At 39.8% G+C, this 20,092-nt stretch overlaps 1 protein-coding gene across 2 annotated transcripts in view; it reads right to left on the reverse strand.

Moving 5' to 3' along the window:
• The window catches only part of ETFA (electron transfer flavoprotein subunit alpha), a 98,697-nt gene that overhangs the window by 64,291 nt on the left and 14,314 nt on the right, over positions 1-20,092 (reverse strand). The window contains exons 2-8 of one of the 2 annotated variants that reach the window (XM_008972393.4): positions 18,409-18,555; positions 15,443-15,524; positions 15,256-15,338; positions 10,674-10,773; positions 9,202-9,312; positions 8,468-8,569; positions 6,590-6,658 (exon numbers count right to left, since the gene is read on the reverse strand). In XM_008972393.4, coding sequence (XP_008970641.1) covers positions 6,590-6,658; positions 8,468-8,569; positions 9,202-9,312; positions 10,674-10,773; positions 15,256-15,338; positions 15,443-15,524; positions 18,409-18,555 — 694 coding nt within the window. The remainder of the gene's footprint in view (positions 1-6,589; positions 6,659-8,467; positions 8,570-9,201; positions 9,313-10,673; positions 10,774-15,255; positions 15,339-15,442; positions 15,525-18,408; positions 18,556-20,092) is intronic. The other variant, XM_034939192.3, reaches the window with a different exon arrangement.

Genomic DNA, 20,092 nt, shown 5'->3' on the forward strand with positions numbered 1-20,092 from the left:
GTTCCTCTCTCTCCCTTAGGTGGGACAGGATGGCTAGAATGGCTGAAGTTGAGTATTTACCTTTCCTCAGGTCAGTTAGGCTCTGATAAAGCCCCACAAGTTAATCTCTGGTTAAACAGTTCCTCCTGAAGGAGATCAGACCTTGTTAAGAAGAACAGAATGCTCTGGCATATTTTAAAATGGTTCCCTTTCCCGTCCCCTTGTCGGAAGCATGAGGTGATTTTTCTCTAATTTTCACCATGTGGAATAGCTCCTGAAGGTAAAATTCACAAAAATGTTGGGACCTCACACTGGATACCCCTGGAGTTTTTTGTCAAAAACAAAAACAAAAAAAACCCAAAAAACCAGAGTCTCACTCTGTCGCCCAGGCTGGAGTACAGTGGTACGATCTTGGCTCACTGCAACCTCCATCTCCAGGATTCAAGCGATTCTTCTACCTCAGCCTCCCAAGTAGCTGAGATTACAGGTGCGTGCTGCCACGCCAAACTAATTTTTGTATTTTTAGTAGAGATGGGGTTTCACCAAGTTGGCCAGGCTGGTCTCAAACTCCTGGCCTCAAATGATCTGCCCACCTCGGCCTCCCAAAGTGCTGGGATTACAGGCATGAGCCACCGTGCCCTGCCCACCTGGAGTTTTTAACACGGAACCTCCAACAATTCATCAACAAGACTTCAAGTCCCCCTACCCCACCACCAGCTCCTGTGGAGGTTACTACTTTTGGGTTTCTGCTCTGGGAAGTTGTGATTATCTGTATTTGCTTGTTGGTCTCTCCAGTTTGGGGAACAGCAGTTTGCCATGCAACCTCACTTCTCCTATGGATCTAAGATGAGTTTAGATTCTTCAGTTTGTTCAGTTTTTTACTTGTTGTTAGGACAGAATAGTGACTTCCAAGCTTCTTATATGCCAGACTGGAAACCAAAAGACCTACACTAGTCTTATCTTAATTCCTGGAGATTTCAACACTTGGAGATTTGAACAACTCTCCTCCAGTGAGCTTGCCCACCACCCTACCTCAGCCACACCCATGATCATATCCTAGACATTTTCTTTACCAAGATTGCTTCATACTCTCAATTTTCAGCATCTTTCTGACCTCCTCTTTCCAGCTGACATTCACCTCCAACATTCCTCTGACCCCACTGTAATCTACAATTCTATTAACTCTCCCCCATTGTCCTCTTGTTTTTGCCCACCTTAAATTCTATGATCAAACATTCTAATCATTCCTTTGCTATGCCTTCAACTTCCTTGTTCTCCTCTTATATCACCACATTCACTCAGAAAAACCTCCCTCTTCTGGCTGATTAAGCAACCTCTCCACTTTTTCCATAGCTCTTCTCCTGTAGTTCAGCATTACTGGAGAAAACATCCAAATATCCAACCATGTGAAGTATATTTTCCTCTAAATAAATAAACCTTAATTCCTGGCAGTTATACTAAGTTCCCCCAGTCCTTTCATTAGCTGTTTCCTAAACTATAATTTCATATATTTTCTTCTTTTCAAACTTCCTATACCTCTTTAGCATCCTCATTCTCAGCTGATGACTTTGCTTCTTATTCACTGAAAAAAATTGAAAAGATCAAAAGAGAATTTCCACATGCTCCAAGTAACAACTACCCACCACCTGCAGCTATGTCCACATTGTCTCTTGTCTACTCAAGGACATCACTCCAGTAATTCTGACTTTTCCCTCAGGGGAGAATTACTGAGGGAGAATAAGGGAGTGATGTCCTTGAGTGAAGTGAAAAAGTATGTGAAGGGAAGGGGAAAAAGTGAAGAGAAAAAATATGACTACTTTTCCCTCTCTACTGGAGCATTCCCATCAGCATAGAAGCATGTTATTACCTGTCCCAGCTTTATGAAGTCCCCCTGTTGGCCAGACTCCTCTTCTAGCTACCATCCATTTTCCTGCTTCCCTATATAGCAAAATCCCTCAAAAAGTTATCTGTATTCACTGTCTCCAACTCCAGCCCTCCCATTCTATCTCTAAAAACCTTTTCATTAAAATATAACCTACATACAGAAAAAGACAAATGTGCTGCTCAAGAGCATTACCATACAGTGAAGACAACCATGTAACCACTACCTATGCCTTTTATTATTTATTTTCTTTTTTTAGAGAGGGTCTTGTTCTGTCACCCAGGCTGCAGTGCAGTGGCATAATTACAGCTCACTGCAGCCTTAACCTCCTGGGCTTAAGTGATTTCTCCTGCCTCAGCCTCCCAAGCAGCTGGGACCACAGGTGCACACCACCATGCCTGGCTAATTCTGATATTGTTTGTAGAGACGGGGTTTTGCCGTGTTGCCCAGGCTGGTCTCAAACTCCTAGGCTTAAGCAATCGTCCCACTTTGGCCTCCCAAAGTATTGGGATTACAGGTGCGAGTCACTGCACCTGGCCAGAACTGTTCTTTTAAACCCACTCTAATCAGACTTTTGCTTCCATCACTCCACTGAAACTGCTCAGTGGCCAATGATGTCTAAGTGGTTAAATCCAATAGTCAATCTTCAATCCTCACCATCCTTGACCTGTTAGCAGTGTGTGTCATAGTTGATCAATTTTTTCCCCCCTCAATGAAACACTCCACTTGGGTTCCAAAACATAGCCTCTGCCCTGGTTGTCTAGCCTAACTTATCACTCCTTTTTGGTCTTCTTTCTCCTTTTCTCTCTTAGCTCTCAATCATACAGGGTTTATGGCTTAGTCCTGAGTTTTTTTGTTTTTTTTTTTTTCCTTAAGAGACAAAGTCTCATTCTGTTGCCCAGGCTGTAATGCAGTAGCTATTCACAGGCACAATCATAACACAATACAGCCTCAAACTCCTGGGCTCAAGAGATCCTCCTGCCTCAGCCTCCAGAGTAGCAGGGACTACAAGCTCACACCACTGCACCTGGCCTGGGACCTCTTTTTTATCTACACTCCCTCCCTTGGTAATTTCATCCAGTCTCATGGCTTTCAATATCATCCAAATGAACTGATTCCCAAATATGCACCTCTAGGCCAAACTTCTCCATGGAACTTCACATTCCTATACCAACTGCTTAACTGACATGTCTACTCAGATATCTGTTATTAGATATCTCAAAAGTTAATATGCCCAAAACTGAACTCCTGATCTCTCCCTGGAAACTGCTTCACTCGAGATATTCCTTATCTCAGCTAACTGTAACTCCATCCTACCACTCGCCAGGAAAAATACTTTCTCTCATAATCCACATCCAATCTGTCGGGAAATCCTGATGGCTCTACCTTCAAATATATATCTCAAAACTGACAATTTCTCCCCACATCAACTGCAACTACCCTGGTCCAAACTATGAGTATCTCCCACCTAGACGACTGATATAGCCTGCTAATTGATCTCCCCATTACTGTACTTACCCCCTACAGCTTATTCACAAAACTGCAGCCAAAGTGATCCTTTAAAAATGTGTTAGATCATGTCATTCTTCTGCTCAAACCTTGAAATGGTTCCCCATTTCATTCAGAGAAAGAGCAATCTCTTTACAATGTCCTATAAGGCCCTGTGTGATCTGGTCTTGTGTTGCCTCCCAATTTTATCTCTTGCTACTTTCTCTTTTGCACTTTCCATTCCAACACTGGCCTCCTTCCTATTCATCAAATAGGCCAGATGTGTTCCTGCGTTAGACAGGCTCTGTGCACTTTACTAGTTGCTCTGGTCTGGAACACTCTCCCCCAGATCTCCTCATGGGTTGCTTCCTCACCTCCTTCAAACCTTTGTTCAGATGTCTTTTTTTTTTTTTTTTTTTCCAGACAGTGTCTCTGTCACCCAGGCCGGAGTACAGTGGCACAATCTTAGCTCACTGCAACCTCCACCTCATGGTTCAAGTGATCCTCCCTCCTCAGCCTCCTGAGTAGCTAGGACTACAGGTACGTGCCACCACACCCATCTAATTTTTTTATTTTTAGTAGAGGTGGGGTTTCACCATGTCGGCCAGGCTGGTCTTGAATTCCTGGCCTCAAGAAATCCGCCCACCTAGCTAATTTTTATATTTTTAGTAGAGGTGGGGTTTCACCATGTGGGCCAGACTGGTCTTGAACTCCTGGCCTCAAGTGATCCGCCCGCCTTGGCCTCCCAAAGTGCTGGGATTCCAGGCATGAGCCACCACACCCAGCCAGATGTCTCTTTCTCATTAAAGCCAAATCTGGCTATCTTATTTTAAACTTCAATCTTTCCCTTCAATTCTCCACCCCCCATGACCCATCCTATTAGTCTCCCTAACACTTACGATTCTCTAACATTTTTTTTTTTTTGAGACAGAGTCTCGCCCTGTTGCCCAGGCTAGGGTGCAGTGACATGATTTCTGCTCACTGCAACCTCTGCCTCCCAGGTTCAAGCGTTTCTCCTGCCTTAGCCTCCCAAGTAGCTGGGACTATAGGCACGTACCACTGCGCCCAGCTAATTTTTGTATTTTTTAGTAGAGACGGGGTTTCCCCATGTTGGCCAGGCTGGTCTCAAACTCCTGACCTCAGGTGATTACAGGCGTAAGCCACCACGCCTGGCCCATATTATATTATTTACTAATCTATGGTGTTAAGTGTCTGTAGTAGGCAAGAAAATGGCCCCTCCAATGATATATTCACATCCTAATCCCCAGAACCTGTGAATATTACCTACGTGGCAGCAGATATATATAAAGCTAAGGATCTTGAGAGGGAGTTTATCCTGGATTATCTACATGGGCCCTAAATGCCATTACACGTATCCTTTTTTTTTTTTTTTTTTTCTTCAGACAGCGTCTCACTCTGTTACCCAGGCTGGAGTACAGTGGCACAATCTCAGCTTACTGCAACCTCCGCCTTCAAGGTTCAAGGAATTCTCCTGCCTCAGCCTCACAAGTAGCTGGGATTACAGGTGTGCACCACCACATCAAACTAATTTTTATATTTTTGGTACAGATGGGGTTTCACCACGTTGGCCAGGCTAGTCTCAAACTCCGGACCTCAGGTGATCCGCCCACCCTGGCCTCCCAAAGTGCTGGGATTACAGGTATAAGCCACCACGCCTGACATGTATCCTTATAAGAGGGACACAGAAGGAGACTGAATGCAGTCCCACAGAGAAGATGATATGAAGACAGAGGCAGAGGTTGTAGTGATGTGGCCACAAACCCAGGGATATCAGAGTAGCCACCAGAAGCTGGAAGAGGAAAATAACAGATTATCTTCTAGAGCCCCCAGAGGGAGTATGGCCCCTGCTAACACTTCAACACATCTCTGGCCTCCAAAGCTGTGAGAGAAAAACTTTGTTGCTTTAAGCCACCAAGTTTGTATTAACTTATTACTGTAGCCAAAATAAACTAATAGCACCTAAAATAGTACCTGGAATATGGCAGACACTTGATAAATACTTGTTCGAAGAAAGAATGAATGAAAATAAACCCTGAAATACTACCATCTGATTATACAGTGTCAATATAATGCCTTTATTCTGACAAAACTATTACTGTTTCTATGGGTACACGTGTTATATAATAGAAATTTCGCACAGGAAAACCACAGAAAGTTACAGGAAAACCCTGGAAAGTTATATGTTAAAGTCTTAAAAGGAGGGTGAGATGACAGAATTGGGACATTTTAATATATATTCATTGTAGTGATTGTATAATTCAAAAATAATCAAATGCTTTTAAAAAGACATTTTTTTTCAAAACAGGGTCTCAATTAGGTTGCCTAGGCTGGTCTCAAATTCCTAGGTTCAAGCAATCCTCCTAACTCAGCCTCCCAAGTAACTGGGATTACAGACACATGCTACTGTGCCTGGCTTAAATTTTTTTGGTTTTTCAAAAAACATCACTCCCTTCTCATCAATGTACTTTCAGCAATAGGTTCTACCTTACCTATAAATGGTTAACTACAATTCTATATTTTTAACTACAAACTTAAAAACTTTAAATGTATTTCTATTTGTATAAGAGTTATATTAAGACCACCAAAAAAAGATGAAAAACCAGGGTATTCCTGAATCTGAAGTAGGCACTGAAACTAACATTTCATTATTTTGTCTTTTGTTTATTATTTTTGAGACAGGGTCTCACTCTGTTGCCCAGACTGGAACGCAGTGGCACGACCACAGTGCACTGCCGCCTCCACCTCTCAAGCTCAAGCAATCCTCCCACCTCAGCCTCCTGAGTACCTGGGACTACAAGCACACACCAATATGCCTGGCTAATTTTTAAACGTTTTGTAGAGATGGGGTCTCACTACATTGCTAGGGCTGGTCTCAAATTCCTGGGCTCAAGCAGTCCTCCTGCCTCAGCAACCTAAAGTGCTAGGATTACAGGTGTGCGTCACTGCGCCTGGCCCATTTCATTATTTTTTAAGTGAAGAAAAAAAAAAAACCTACTAAGATTAGGCAAATGTAAGAGATACTAGGAGGCCTTCTCCTCACTGAATGCTATATACCATTTACTTGGAGGCTTAAGAAAAACTGGTTCAGAGAGAAAAACTGAAAAATCCGGAAAGTAAAATAATTTGTAGGGTTGAAAGACTTACACAAAAATGAAATAATGAAGAAAAAATATTTCCAACAAAAAGGGAATATCTTTCTACTAAGGAAAATAACTTTACCTGCAGCATGTAGTTGATCTGCCAAGTCATATAACAACTTAAAGTTCTCTCCACTCTTCAAGCCTCGACCTCATTTAAAAAGATGAAAAAAAAAAATTAGGCAAACATCAAATACATTCTGGAACAATTTTGCTATTTTATATACTGGAGTAAGTTTTCATGTTATGTAACTGCCATATTAAGCATGTCACCTCCTCTATAAATCTGGCCTCTGACACTCCTATACTTCTATAAAGCATTCAACACTACTATGATTAACTAGTTAACTAATTGTGTAATTAATATGAGTTTTTTTCCCCACTAGAATAAAAACTCTTTAATTTCAGGATCTATATCTATCTTGGTCACTGCCATATCTGCAATATTTAGCGAAACTCTACATATAATAGATGCTCAATAAATTTCTCTGAATGACTGAATAAAGTTATTATTTGAATGGGAGTCATCTCAAGGACTTTAAACTCCTCGAGAGGAAGAATATTCTGCCTTTTCATCTGTTTCTCCAGCACTTGGCAATAAGCCTGTCATAGAACAGATAACCAATATACATTTCTTGAATAAATAAGTGAATAAACAAGTCAGGGCCCAGCTTGGTGGCTCACGCCTGTAATCCCAACACTTTGGGAGGCTGAAGTGGGCGGATCACCTGAGGTCAGGATTTCGAGACCAGCCTGACCAACATGCAGAAACTCCGTCTCTACTAAAAATACAAAATTATTATTTTTATTTATTTATTTATTTATTTATTTTTTAGGGAGTTTCACTCTTGTTGCCCAGGCTGAAATGCAATGGTGCGATCTCGGCTCACTGCAACCTCTGCCTCCCAGGTTCAAGCAATTCTCCTGCCTCACCCTCCTGAGTAGCTGGGACTACTGGCATCCACCACCATGCCCAGCTAATTTTTTGTATTTTTAGTAGAGACGGGGTTTCACTATGTTGGCCAGGCTGGTCTCGAACACTTGACCTCAGGTGATCCACCCGCCTCGGCTTCCCAAAGTGCTGGAATTACAGGTGTGAGTCACCGCTCTGGGCGTAGTGGCACATGCCTGTAATCCCAGCTACTCGGGAGGCTGAGGCAGGAGAATCGCTTGAACCCGGGAGGTGGAGATGGCGGTGAGCAGAGATTGTGCCATTGCACTCCAGCCTAGGCAACAAGAGCGAAACTCCATCTCAAAAATAAAGAAAGAAAACGAAAAACAAGTCAGATATATCACTTCAAAATATTAAATTTTTTTTCTCAATGAGACTTGCAATAGAAGGCTGTCTGAAAGCTTAATTATTTTGTTGGATGTTTAATTGCAAGGATTTAAAAAGCATAACAGTCCTTATTTTTTCAAAAAGTTAGTCAGTGGGCCATAAAAAAATCATTGTTTTTAAAGACAAGGAGAATGATGTACAAAAATAAGCATGTCTTATGCAATATTAACAGTTTTGATATTAAATGTTAAGAAACTTTTTAAAGAGTTATACACAAAGACATGGACAACTCTGGAAATCTTTCCAAGTGGAAAGAAGGGTAGGAATTATACACAAGATGGCCCTGAAATTCCAGCCAGTTCTATCTATAATTCAGAAGCCAACCATACTCTGCAGAATACATGGAAGTCCATCAATAAGATGGCACCAAGTGGCAAAGCTATGCAGATAAGATTTATACCATGCTCCCTCTGGTGCCAGTGACTAGGTGTGCAACAGAAACCCCAAACTGTGTATTATGCTCATAATTTCATTTTCCTAATTGGTTAATTGGGAATAATATCCCAAACTTCCCAACTTCTTACATTTGAAAAAGATCTGTGTACTTCTAAAATAAATACTAAAAATAAAAAAATCAAAGTATTTTCAATTTACATCTTTTAAGATTAATATTTCACTTACCACCAGATACCACCACTTTGGCACCTGTTAGCTCTGGTCGATCACTTTTTGTTAATTTCTGGTCAAGCCACTCTGATATTTCCACTGGTGAAGTACTTGATGCTGCATACATTAATACATAATAAAACAATGACTATGATTTCAAGTTCTATAACAAGAATTATTTTCAAGAGAAACACACAAGTATATAATTTCACGAAATTTAAGTTAATTACTGTGAATTTTCGGTGCTCCTGATTAATTCTCTCTGATAATGGAAAGACTTAAGGAGACTAGATTCCAGCCTTTGCCACATTAGCTGTATGACTCCAGAAATCATTCAATTCTCTGAGTCTGAATATAGAATAACTTTCTTTCTATGAGGTTCAAATAAGACACTATATATGTTAAAGTGTGACACCCTCCACACATTTCCTATTACATTCTTCTGTTATACTGAATCACCCAAATATAATAGGAAACAGTGACAAGAGTAAAAAAGCTTAATCTTAATAGATCCTCTGTCTCCCACTCCCTTGATCTACCAAAGCAACTATCCTAGTACCAAAGATAATGTGAAAAAGATGTAAGTTATACATATTTATTATTTTTGTATAAGCTTGGGAATATCATTTAAATTGAACTTTCAAATACTATTCATTAGAAATGCAGGCAGAGGTCATCTCTTATTATAATACAGTCTATGAATTAAAAAAGTAAGAAACAAAACAAAAAAACTCCAAATGAACACTCACCCTTTTCTGAACTGGCACTACCGCCACTTGTTGCTGCAGCTTCAAAGGATGTTCCACGGACAGAAAACACTTTCACTTTCTCATCACACTTCACTGTACATAGAGCATTTCCTGAAACATACAATCTATTTCTTAAAAGCAACAGCAAAAGGCAACAAAACTAGCATTCCTTTGATGCTTGGAATTTACTTCACAAACAAGGCAAGAAATAACTGTTGACCAGTTGTCTTGTAACTCTATTAAGTATAGGAAAAAGTGAACCATAACGGTGAAGAAACATATCAGTAGATATTTGTATAACCCTGGATGTCTTTAAAAGCAGGACAAGTACTACCACACCTAGAAGGAAGAAACTCGAACAGGCATCCACACTAAGAAGGTACACTACACCTCTAAAAGGAATATGAACAAAGCTTCCTTCTCCAAAAACAATACAATCAGTAACTCAAAACTATGAGCTGCAACAACTTAGTAAGAATGCAGCTACTATGCATGCTAAAGGAGGAATATCTTGAAAACACAATAGGTCATAAAGAACAGGTATGAATGTGCTAAGATTTTAAGAGGATTTGAGACACTCTGGATTAGCTATCACATTAACAGTAACCTAAACCATGACAAAATATTTTCCCTCAAACATTATGGAAGATGAAAAGTCTAATTTCAGAATTAGCCATTCATACTGGAATACACAACTTTAATCAGGCAAAAAACAAAGAGTTCACTGCCTTCTCCGACCCCACTAGAGACCAGTGTGCTAAGCAAAAAGCAACTGAAGAGACACTGAAATGAATTTATTTTCTTTTTCTTGAGACAGGATCTTGCTCTGTTGCCCAGGCTGGAGTGCTGTGGCATGATCACAACTCACCATAGCCTCGACCTTCTGGCTCAAGCAATCCTCCCACCTCACCTCCCAAGTATCTGTGACTACAGGCATATACCAACACGCCCAGCTAATTTATTTATTTATTTATTTTTGAGATGGGATCTTATTATGTTGCCCAGGATAGCCTCGAACTCCTGAGTTCAAGTAATCCTCCCACCTCAGCCTGCCAAAGTGCTGGGATTATAGGCACGAGCCACTGCAGCTGGCTAAAATGAATTTCTTAATGCCGATGGAAATGAAGTAGAAGCAGCAAAGATTGAGAATACTATTTTTTTTTAAGTTTTGCTTTTCCAGGTACCACTTACAAAATATGTTAAATTGTGAATCTAATTTTTATTGATCACTAGGAAAATATCACTCTGCAAACTGAATAAACAGGCAGGAAATATCTGTGTTTGCGATCCATCAGGGAGAATGCCATGTCAAGGGCCACCAGCAATTCTAGACTAAAATTTTCCTCAGAAACCTTTAAGATGGTCCACTTAAAGCAACTGTATGGCTTGATTTAAAATTCTATCTTCAAGATTAATTTATGCTTTTCACTAAAATTTAACATGTTGATTAATTATCTTCCTTGAGTACTCACCTGCATAAATAGTTCTCACAAATGTGTCAGGTGACTTGATTGCAATGATGTCAGAAATCGGGGCAACCTCAAGTTTGGCTGCTACTCTGGGCAAAAGGTTCTAAAAGCAAAATAAGCAGTGAGTTAACACACATACATAGTGATGGAAGACTATAAATGATCAGTAATGACATATTCTAAATGCATATTCTGTAGAAATTTTAATTCAAATATTTTATATTTCGTGTGCACCTTTGGATACACAACTTCAAGCACAGCTTTTTAAATAGCCTTTGAGATTGAGTACCTACCATTACTCTAACTACATTAAGAGTTTCATGAGTTTTACAGTATTAAGCCACCTTAATGCAATATATTGAATTATGAGATATGAAATTTAATAAACATCAATTACCAAGTGTGACAGTTGTGGATTATTGAATTTAGATAAGAAAAGATAGAACAAATTTAGAAGGGTGGTAAAATTCTCAAATACTGAAAAAGATTATGCTTGTATACATTTACTTAATGTATATAAAAGAAAAAAATTCACAGCAGACATTTCACCTTTTGTTTAAATTGATATTGTACAAAAAAAAGAGGAAGGCCAGGTACAGTGGCTGACACCTGTAATCCCAGCACTTTGGGAGGCTGAGGATCACCTGAGGCCAGGAGTTTGAGACCAATGTGGCCAACATGGTGAAACACCATCTCTACTAAAAACACAAAAAATTAGCCGGGGATGGTGGTGTATGCCTGTAGTCCCAGCTACTCAGGAGGCTGAGGCATGAGAATGAGAATTGCTTGAACCTGGGAGGCGGAGGTTGCAGTGAGCTGAGATAGTACCACCGCACTCCAGCCTTGGTGACAGAGTGAGACTCTGCCTCAAAAGGAAAAAAAAAAAAAAAAAAAGGAAAAGAATAACACTAACCTGAAGAACAGCCTGTGTAGTACATATTTAAAAAGCAACAAAAATAAAATAAAGGTGTGTTCTTGTGCTTGTACTGAAATAGATGCATGTGCTAACTTTGTCCTCAGTAGCAGGAATCCTTGGGAAAGTCACAGTTCCCCAAGTCTCAGTTACTTCTTCTTCTTCTTTTTTTTTTTTTTGGAAACAGGGTCTCATTCTGTTACCCAGGCTGAACTTGCAGTGGTGTGATCATAGCTCACTGTAACCTTGAACTCCTGGGCTCAAGACATTATTCTGCCTCAGCCTCCTGAGTAGCTGGGACTACAGGCGCACGCTACTGCGTCCAGCTCATTTTTTGGTTTATGTTTTGTTTTTTTCTGTAGAGGCGGGGTCTTGCGTTGTTGTCCAGGCTGGTCTCGAATTCCTGGCCTCAGCTGATCCTCCTGCCTTGGCATCCCAAAGTGCTGGGATTACAGACATGAGCCACCATGCCCATTCTGAAGCACCTACTTAATCTGGTTTAAAAACCAGATTTGTCAGTATTTAAAGCTAGCTTCAGTAAGTAATCCTCCTCCTGAACCACCTTCTTTAACTGTTCAGGAATTATTACTGGAATAGTTACTTGGCTGAACAGATTATCTTACAAATTTTATGTTATACAGACTTTGCCTCTTTTAAAAGTTTTAGAACTTTCTAAATTGCTCAAAATTTAATGTCTTTTGTATTTTCATTATCCCTTGTTTAACATATCTTCAAGAAATTTTACCATGGTACTTAAAAGTATGTTTTCCTGGATCTGGTCTTCTATCTAAAAGTCATGAGGGTGGATGGTACACAGATATCTATCCTATTAAAAATATATCCCATCCAGCAAGCTGCCTGCATGGTTTCTGGGAAGAAGAAGCAATAATTGAGTTCTTTTTGTGCATAAAAAATGACATATTTTAAAATTCTAGCAGACAAGTATAAAAGTGTGTTATCTCAAAACCACAGCTGGTGAAGGACTATCATACAGCAAATTGTTTGGCTTCTTCTGATAGACGTTTCTCATTCCAAACCCATTTACAGGCCGCACGACCAGCTACTATTATGTGACCCTTATTCTCAAAACTCCCATCTGTTACAACATAGCAATCATGGCCAGAGTACTAAAATCTAGCTAATAACAAACACCCTTTCATGGTCTAACACTCTGTTAGGTGAACTGTCATGATAGAAGGAAACTCAAGGCTCATGAAATTATTTAAATCATCCAATATATAATCAAAACTCTCAGAGACAGAACGGTCCACAAAGATTATTTCACCCATCAGACTGGGGGAAAAAATGTTAAAATGTATACTACCAAGTGTTGGCAATTAAGTAATAGGTATCAAAATTTTTAAACTACATAGCATTTGACTCAGTGATTTCACCTCTAGAACTCTATTGTAAATAAATTCCAGCCCATGTTTACACAGATACATGCATGACCATGTTTTCTTGCAGCAAAGTATATAAATGCAAAAAACTGGAACCAAGTTAACTGTCCTTAGCTAAATATGGAATCTTATGCAGCCACAAAAAAAAAGAGAAACATTATGAGCCAAAGTCATACTCTTTTTTTTTTTTTGAGACAGGGTGTTGCTCTGTCACCCTGGAGCACAGGCTGGAGTGCAGCAGTGTAATCTCAGCTCATTGCAGCCTCAACCTTCCAGGCTCAAGCAATTCTCCCACTTCAGCTTCCCAAGTAGCTGGGACAACAGGCACGCACCACCACACTCAGCTAATTTTTTTTTTTCATTTTTTTGTAGAGATGAGATCTCACTGTATTGCCCAGGCTGGGCTACAACTCCTGGGCTCAGACAATCCTCCCAAAGTGCTGGGATTACAGGCGTCAGCCACCGCACCCTGCCCAAGTCATACTCTTAAGTAAAAGCTACTATTCACAAAACAATTCATGCCATATTATCCCATTTTAGAAGTAAAAAATATATAGCTGTACATGTACTGTAATTTAAAAATCCATAGAAGGAGGCCTAAAAGAATGTACAACTGTTAACAGCTATACTTCTAAAGAGGGGAGGGTGAGTTGGGAATAAGAAAGCTGGACTTTGACACCTTGCTCTGCACACTGCTGTACTTACATGCAGTCTTCCTAATAAGGATGTATTTGTGTACAACTTATTTTACAATTTTTAAAAGTGAAAATAGGCTAAGCACAGTGACTCATGTCTGTAATCCTAGCACTTTGGGAGGCTGAAATGAGAGGATGACTTGAGGCCAGGAGTTTAAGACAAGCCCGCACAACATAGGGAGACTATATCGACACAAAAAATTTAAAAATTAGCTGGGCATGGTGGCATGTACCTGTAGTCCTAGCTACTCAGAAGGCTAGGATAGGAGGATCGTTTGAGCCCACAAGTTGGAGGGTATGTTGAGCTACAATCGTGCCACTGCACTCCAGTCTGGGCAACAGAGCTAGGCTGAAGCAGGCAGATCACCTGAGGTCAGGAGTTCGAGACCAGCCTGGTCAACACGGCGAAACCCTGTCTCTACTAAACATACAAAAATTAGCCAGGTGTGGTGGCACACACCTATAATCCCAGCTACACACGGGAGGCTGAGGCAGGAGAATGGCTTGAACCCAGGAGGTAGAGGTTGCAGTGAGCTGAGATTGTGCTGCTGCACTCCAGCCTGGGCGAGGAAAGTAAGACTCCATCTCGAAAAAAAAAAAACAGTAGGCCAGGCGTGGTGGCTCACGCCTGTAATCCCAGCACTTTGGGAGGCCGAGGCGGGCGGATCATGAGGTCAGGAGATCGAGACCATCCTGGCTAACACAGTGAAACCCCGTCTCTACTAAAAATACAAAAAATTAGCTAGGCGAGCTGGCGGGCGCCTGTAGTCCCAGCTACTCGGGAGGCTGAGGCAGGAGAATGGCGTGAACCCCGGGGGGCGGAGCCTGCAGTGAGCCGAGATGGCGCCACTGCACTCCAGCCTGGGCGACAGCGAGACTCCATCTCAAAAAAAAAAAAAAAAAAAAAGTAAAAATAAAGACTAAAAATGACACCTTATTAAGAATGGAACAAAAGAAAAGAGAGCTAAGATAACATCCACGGCCGCAGAGAGAGAGCAAGAAAAATCCACTGACGAATTCCTTGTCTTAGGCTCCCATTACACTCCTCCCTCCATTTTTAACTTTATGTAGACTGCTATCCATCTGATAACACACTCATTCTTCAGACACATCACAATGCACATGATCAGATTACAGCTTTCTTTACCTTAAGGATGTCTTCAACCACCACAAGCCCTTTCCAAATTCCCCACGTAGATAAAATTTGGCTTTTCTAGATATCCATCAGCCATCCAAATAAACCATCTCTTAAAATGGGCTACTAATAGAAATGACTCTTGCTCGTTCACTCTCTCTCTCACATGCAAGCAGAATTCAGCATTAGTTTTACATGCAGAAAATTTTAAAATAATAGCCTAATTAGAGTTTTCTCCACAACATAATTTGAAAACCTGGAAATGGTAGTTTTAACAGAAAATTATGACAAAATCTTGAAAGAATAAATTTTAGCAAAACTACCACATCAATTCAGATAAATCCAGATTGGCTACATAAACAGTCTGTTGCACACTTTCAGCACAATGAAATCTAACCCTTTCAAGCAGTGATATCAGATTCCACATTCTCAACCTTCTCACCTTTCCGAAGGCAGATGCTCCAGCACAGATGTGTGTGTAATTGAACTGCTTCTGAGTTGCCAAAATCAATGGTGTCAGTTCCTCTGAGAATTAAACACATTTGATAAAAAATATTTTGGAATACTTTCATATTCATATATTCAAGCGTAATTTAGACACTACATTTTTTTCTACTGGAAAACCTCACCTGGAAGTAGGCCTTTGTACACATCATGCTGAGCCACCAGAACTTTTGCTATGCCTGCTACTTTACAGAGATCTTGTGCCACCTATGATTAAAAGATAAGTTCCTAGTTATCCATCTATCAGAAATATACAAATAAAGCCACCACTATAAATATCAACAGATCAAAAAATCTTAATGGCCAACTGTAAAAATTATTCTTATTAGCAAAAGGGCCAGTTAAGAATTAAAATACATTCCAGCCAGGCGCAGTGGCTCAAGCCTGTAATCCCAGCACTCTGAGAGGCTGAGGCAGGCAGATCACCGGAGTCAGGAGTTCAAGACCAGCCTGGCCAACATGGTGAAACCCCATCTCTACTAAAAATACAAAAATTAGCTAGGCATGGTGGCGGGCGCCTGTAATCCCAGCTACTTGGGAGACTGAGGCAAGAGAATCGCTTGAACCCAGGAGGCGGAGGTTACAGTGAGCCAAGATCACACCACTTCACTCCAGACTGGGCAAAAGAGTGAAACTCCATCTCAAACAAAGAATTAAAATATTAAAATACATTCCTTAACAAAGAAAATCTAATGCCAATAGATCTTACTACTGACTGACCTTACACTGTCCAACTACCAAGCATTTCAACAAAAATTCCTGCCTTGAAAAAGAAAAGTGCTAATTGACAAACCAAAATCAACATGGCTCTTTATTCAAATTTTGTTATAAATTGTGCTTTTTACTTTTGGTTCAATCCAAGTGTAAGTTCAATGTCCTGGAAATGGTGAAAATGAAGTTCTCTAGTAACATCCCATTGTCAACCACTGAGTTCCTGCCCACATACACATATTTATCTATGACAAAGCAAAATATTTCCTATTTTAATTCTTCATTTTTCCTGTTTGGAATTAGAATGGGGTTCTGAGAAAGCTTTTTGATGATTCAGATTTTCTATATTCAGAAGGCAATTAGATTTCCCCTTTTTAAGTATCTTTATTACCTCATGGCTGGTTTCCACTTTAGCTAAGTCATATCAGTCATACTATCGTCTTCTGTCTCCTTGTTTACCTCCAAACTGATTCATTGATTCACTGATGAGTAGGATTAAAAGGCTGTGCCTTGTGCCACCCTCATATGAACTGTTAGCTTGCAACAATATTCACTGAAGAAAGGATGCAGTGCAAAAATACATTCTCTGCTAAACCAAGTGTTCACCGGCATACCATTTGTACTACAGAGGCCCTCTATTATGGATGCAGCTGCATTTAGCTTCTCAAACTTTAAGAGAATTTCCAATTAAGAAACTCAGTTAATTGCAATGTAGCTGCATAGCAGCATGGGATAGAAAATGGGGCAGAATTTTCCCATTGAAACTATCTTGTTTTTACTGGCAAAAACGTCTGGCATTATACAGAAGAATAACTTGCTGTTTATGACAAATAGCTGAATAAAATGGTATAAAACCGAACTCTATTAAACGATCTCTTCATACGGGTACCGGTTGTTTTCTTTAAAATTAGAACATGACAGGTTAGGATTGTAACTGAGTACAGAAGACGATTTCTATTTTGATTTTTCTCAAAGTAGTATAAAGTATCAAAGTCTTTTTAAAGTAATATTACAATAATTATTTTAAATCACAGCAAAACAAACAACAAATCACAAATTCCTATATATCCAAAAACAGGGAAACCAAAAAGATAGCTTAGCCATCATATACTGTGGCTAATACAGACATACAAATAGATAGCTTAGCCATCGCTCATCACACATTGTGGCTATATCAACTATGTAAGATTCTATAGTTGTTAGCAGGAATTGGGTAAAGAAATCCCCATAACTAATCATAAACCTACCAGAATATGTTCTTTTATCAATTTCATGTAAAAAATTAGACAGAAGCAACACCAGCAGTATGAACCTGCATTATCACATGCTCTGAATTATTGTTATTTTTAATATATTTTTTGAGACACAGTCTCACTTTGTCACCCAGGCTGGAGTGCAGTGGTACAATCTCTGCTTATTGCAAACTCTGCCACCCAGGTTCAAGTGGTTCTCGTGCCTCAGCCTTCCAAGTAGCTGGGACTACAGGCATGCATCACCACACTGGCTAATTTTTATATTTTTAGTAGAGACAGGGTTTCACCATGTTGCCCAGGCTGGTCTCAAACACCTGACCTCAAGTGATCTACCCACCTCAGCTTCCCAAAGTCCTGGGATTATAGGCATGAGCCACCATGCCCAGCCAGCATCAATTATTTAATAAAACATAAAATCCTCAAAACATACTCCCTTCAGATTTATTCCTCTGTGAAGTTTAAGCCCCCAACTACACACTCAGCAACTCCTATACCATGTGAGAGGGAACTGGTGGCTCAAGGTGTGTAAGCTTAACTGAAGCACTCATCTATATTGCAGCCTGGTGGTATAGACCCTGCAAATCATATCATAGCACCTTTCTAGAGGGTTAGTGTTTCAAGCTGTTATCATCTGATTTCAACAACAACAACAACAACAACAAACAAACCCAAGAACATCTTTTAGTACCAGCTAGAGTTTGGAAAGAATAGTACTTAACATTCAAATTCTTCTACCAATTAAAAATTAACATCCATAATACTTTGTCCAGATTTACCACTTTCAGGAATTAGAAGCAATTACCAAGTATATTCATTAACACAAAAAAGAGATCAGCTATTAACCTCTAAGGGGACTCAAATATTATCATTCCACTTGGTACCTGATGGCACATGATGGTGCCAGTGGAACTAAATCAAGTATTCTACTGCATTTCAAAAGATAAAATGCTTAGGGAAGAAACCTTTTAGTTCCTTTTTCACACATGGTAATGGTTGTGACACTGACCATTTAATGAGGATTAGAGCCCAGTTTGGGTTACAATCCTAAGCATAATTCTCTGTTGCCATCTTTTCCTGTCTCTTGATGGAGATAATATGTGCTATGGCTGACCTTAAAGATTTCTCACCTTGTCACATTTGGTTCCAGCTACTAAGCAGGACACTTCACCTTCAAGGCGTGTGGCTGCAGTAATGGTATTTAAAGTAATGGGTGCTAGGGAATCATTTGCATGCTCAGCTATTACCAGGGTACTCTGAAATCGTAGCAATGAGGCCTAAAAAGAGAAAAAAGGAAAAAAAAAGGTAAAGAATGTTGTCACAGGGTTTTTTTTTTTTTTTTTACTAATTGTTAAGCATGTATACTTTAAAGAAAACTATTCTGTACACAATATTATTCTATAAATTTATTTATAAAATACTTGTTCTATAGCGAAAATCTAGCTATTTGTGTCTATCACTGTACCACTAACATTCTTTTTTTTTTTTTTTTTTTTGAGATGGAGTCTCGCTCTGTTGCCCAGGCTGGAGTGCAGTGGCGCGACCATGGCTCACTGCAAGCTCCACCTCCCAGGTTCATGCCATTCTCCCGCCTCCGCCTCCTGAGTAGCTGGAACTACAGGCGCCCACCACCACGTCGGCTAATTTTGTTTTTGTACTTTCAGTAGAGATGGGGTTTCACAGTGTTAGCCAGGATGGTCTCCATCTCCTGACCTCGTGATCCGCCTGCCTCGGCCTCCAAAGTGCTGGGATTACAGGCATGCGCCACCGCACCTGGCCTACTAATATTCTTATCTAATAAAAATTAGAACGCAAATTAGCCTTCTATTGTTAGGAAAAATGTTTAATTACTTCAAAACAACTTTCCCACTAATCTACATCTGATAAGAAACTACTATATAACTAAATGTAAATTCCTTAAACAGAACATATTAACTACCTAACTAGGAACGGGTCAAATTCTACTACCAATTACATTTGGTTACATACTGTACTCCTACAGTATAGGAGTACAGTATAATCACAAATAATGGGTTTGAAATCAGTCACGAAAGTTGATCCCTATTGTTTCAGTCAAAATGCATTCAATACCAAAATAATTGATAATGGAAATATGTTTTTAAAATATGACACTAAACAGCAGTTTTGCCAGGTTTTGACTGTTCAAATATGCTTCTGGATTCAAAAAAGGAAGCTTGCAGACAGTATCTTGGAACCAACCAATATCCAGCCCTATCTAATGCAGACTATCAAGAAACCACCAATCATTCATGGTCATGTGGAATAATTTTAAACACAAGGAACACAAAGATGAACAAGAATGGTCCCTGTATATTTCACAGGAAATTAGACTTGTTCACATACAATTATAAAATAGAACAGTTTTTCAAATAATGAAGAGATCCAAAATGTTGAAGGCTACAGATCATGAAGTACAGTCAAGTGGGGAAGGAAGGAAGTTCAGGTGTTCTATCATGTGAAAAGATGAGGAATGGCACCATAGGCATGAGGAAAAAATAAAATCTTGGAACTATTCTTATGGAAAATGGCAAAGAAAAGTGAGAAAAAGAGGAACTGTGGATCAAATGGCATGGTTGCGTGGCTTAATTCAGCAATAACCTTAAGCTCTGGAGTTGGAGTGAAGAAAGCATAGCATGGAATTTACCCAGAGCTGGAAACTTAAAAGGAGGGTATGAATTGAAGGGAAGTCAGGACAATTCCTGGAATGAAATGAAAGTTCTTAGAAAGCAAATACCATACCTATTTATATTTTGTATCCCCAGAATCAAATACAATGTTTGTTTTCCAATGTAC

The sequence above is a fragment of the Pan paniscus genome, chromosome 16, assembly GCF_029289425.2.
Source record: "Pan paniscus chromosome 16, NHGRI_mPanPan1-v2.0_pri, whole genome shotgun sequence".
NCBI classification, from domain to species: Eukaryota; Metazoa; Chordata; class Mammalia; order Primates; family Hominidae; genus Pan; species Pan paniscus.